General features: G+C 34.6%; 1 protein-coding gene across 1 annotated transcript; it reads right to left on the bottom strand.

Annotated features, from left to right (window-relative positions):
- Positions 1 to 293: 293 nt before the first annotated feature.
- LOC113004716 lies at positions 294 to 1593 on the bottom strand. Its single transcript, XM_026138907.2, has 4 exons — positions 1399 to 1593; positions 1129 to 1338; positions 743 to 847; positions 294 to 629 (listed from the first exon to the last, which is right to left on the bottom strand). The coding sequence occupies exons 1-4, from the start codon at positions 1464 to 1466 to the stop codon at positions 356 to 358; spliced, it is 657 nt and encodes a 218-aa protein (XP_025994692.2). The 5' UTR covers positions 1467 to 1593; the 3' UTR covers positions 294 to 355.
- Between the last annotated feature and the right edge of the window lie 278 nt (positions 1594 to 1871).

Raw genomic sequence — 1871 nt, forward strand, 5'->3', positions numbered from 1 at the left:
TTAAATATTCATGACAAATAATGCACCAGGAAGGAATTATAATGATTAATATTATACATTATTTCTTAAGAAAAAAATGATATAGCAAATAGTGCTGTGTAGATCTCAAAACTTATTGATTTATTTTATTTATTTTACTTATTTATTTTTCACCAACATAGATTAACTTTAATCTTAGTTTAACTTGTTTTTTATCTTTCTTCAGTTCTAAGAATTGAAAAAAGATAAAGAGTAAGTTAAACTGTGATCAAAGTTAATCTACATAGATAGAAATAGGCATTAGTCACTCGAACTTTTTTTTCATTTTTATATAACTCTTAGCGATAAAAAGATCAGAATGTGGACCATCGTTTTCTTAACTTACGCTCAACATCTCTGATACGGAATCTGTTATTAAGTTCTTTTTTTTTAACTCCTGAATAATATCTTTCGTTGTTTGAATTTGATTAAGAAGACGCTTATTTTTATATTGCAAAAGCATGTTTTCTTTTCTTAAGCCTTTGCATGCTGCTACAAATCGATTCCATACAATTTCATCTGTAAAATCTTCTCTTCTAAAAAGTCCAAACTCCTGTAAAGTGCAATGTCTTTTTGTTGGTGTTGTAGATAAAGCGCAAGAGTCATTTGTCCTAGAAAATAATATTTGGATATTATATGATTTTTGTAAATGAAACAGGATAGGTATCTCCAGAATTTGCTTTGCTAGATCTAGAGACAAATCATTGTCCACGAGTGTTATTACCGTTTTAAGCTGTCAGCAGTAGATGTTGGCGCATTCTCAATATTATTGTCCTCTATATTATTATCCATATCCTTGTGACATTCCATTAGAAGTTGTTCAGAATTTCTAAATAATGCCATGGTTAACCGAGTTCTTATAATCACTAATATAAAATTAACTTAGAATAAGATAAGATAAAATGGATCATTCTAATTATCAATATCTGCAAAACCAATAAAGAGAATGAAAAAAACTTCGTCAATCAAAATGTTAAAAAATAAATTCTCAATACATGCAAAATTTGTGAAATTCTCTTCAGTGGGTCTCAAGATAGTGATGATTTAAAAAAATTTATTTTATCTCATCTTGATATTGCTTCTTCAAAATTGATGTAGTTTTAAATTTACTGTTTCTCATATTTAATAAGCTGAACTTTTGCATCTAATTGAGGAATATTTATATTTGGAACAGCATCTTTTCTCAAAAGTTGCCTTCGATCGCATAGCATTCGATAATCTTCAGGTTTAAAATGTTGACTGCATACAAAACGCTTTTTATTATCGTCTCGTTTTATGATTTCTAACCACTCTTTTCGTGTATCTGGATCTGACGGAAAACTGAAAACACATGTATTGTGTGAATTTGGACATTACGATGGATATATAATAATTACATACCGATGGAAAATAATAGGCTCATCAGTTTTATATTGTTCTTTGTGGCACACACAACAATATCGACTCATGTTGACTTGAATGTTAGGTTAGGTGAAGATTCCCCACGCGCGTCATTAGACAAAGACAGAATAGTGGTCCAAAGCTTGCTATCTCTTTCTAGTTTTTCACGCCCCCACTCCTCGAATGCTCGGTCTATAGATCCTATGTCTATGCTTTTTTTGTAACGGAGGGAGAATGCGTTACCGCATACCCCAGGCCCTGGAAGAGGCCTGGTGGTTATGTGGAGCTCTCCTCCGCTGACGACGTGTCGGGGGCCTACCCACTAAAACTCCTCCGGGTGTCCTGCCCTGGTCCTTATGGGGGAGCTCCGGGAACGCGTGCAGCATACTTCCGGAGCCCTCCTGGACTCGGTCGTCCATGGCCGACTCGGCTCAGGGGTGCCTTAACGGTGGGCACCTCTGGCTGGGCTTTCA

This window comes from Solenopsis invicta, chromosome 6, assembly GCF_016802725.1.
Source record: "Solenopsis invicta isolate M01_SB chromosome 6, UNIL_Sinv_3.0, whole genome shotgun sequence".
In the NCBI taxonomy this organism is placed as follows: Eukaryota; Metazoa; Arthropoda; class Insecta; order Hymenoptera; family Formicidae; genus Solenopsis; species Solenopsis invicta.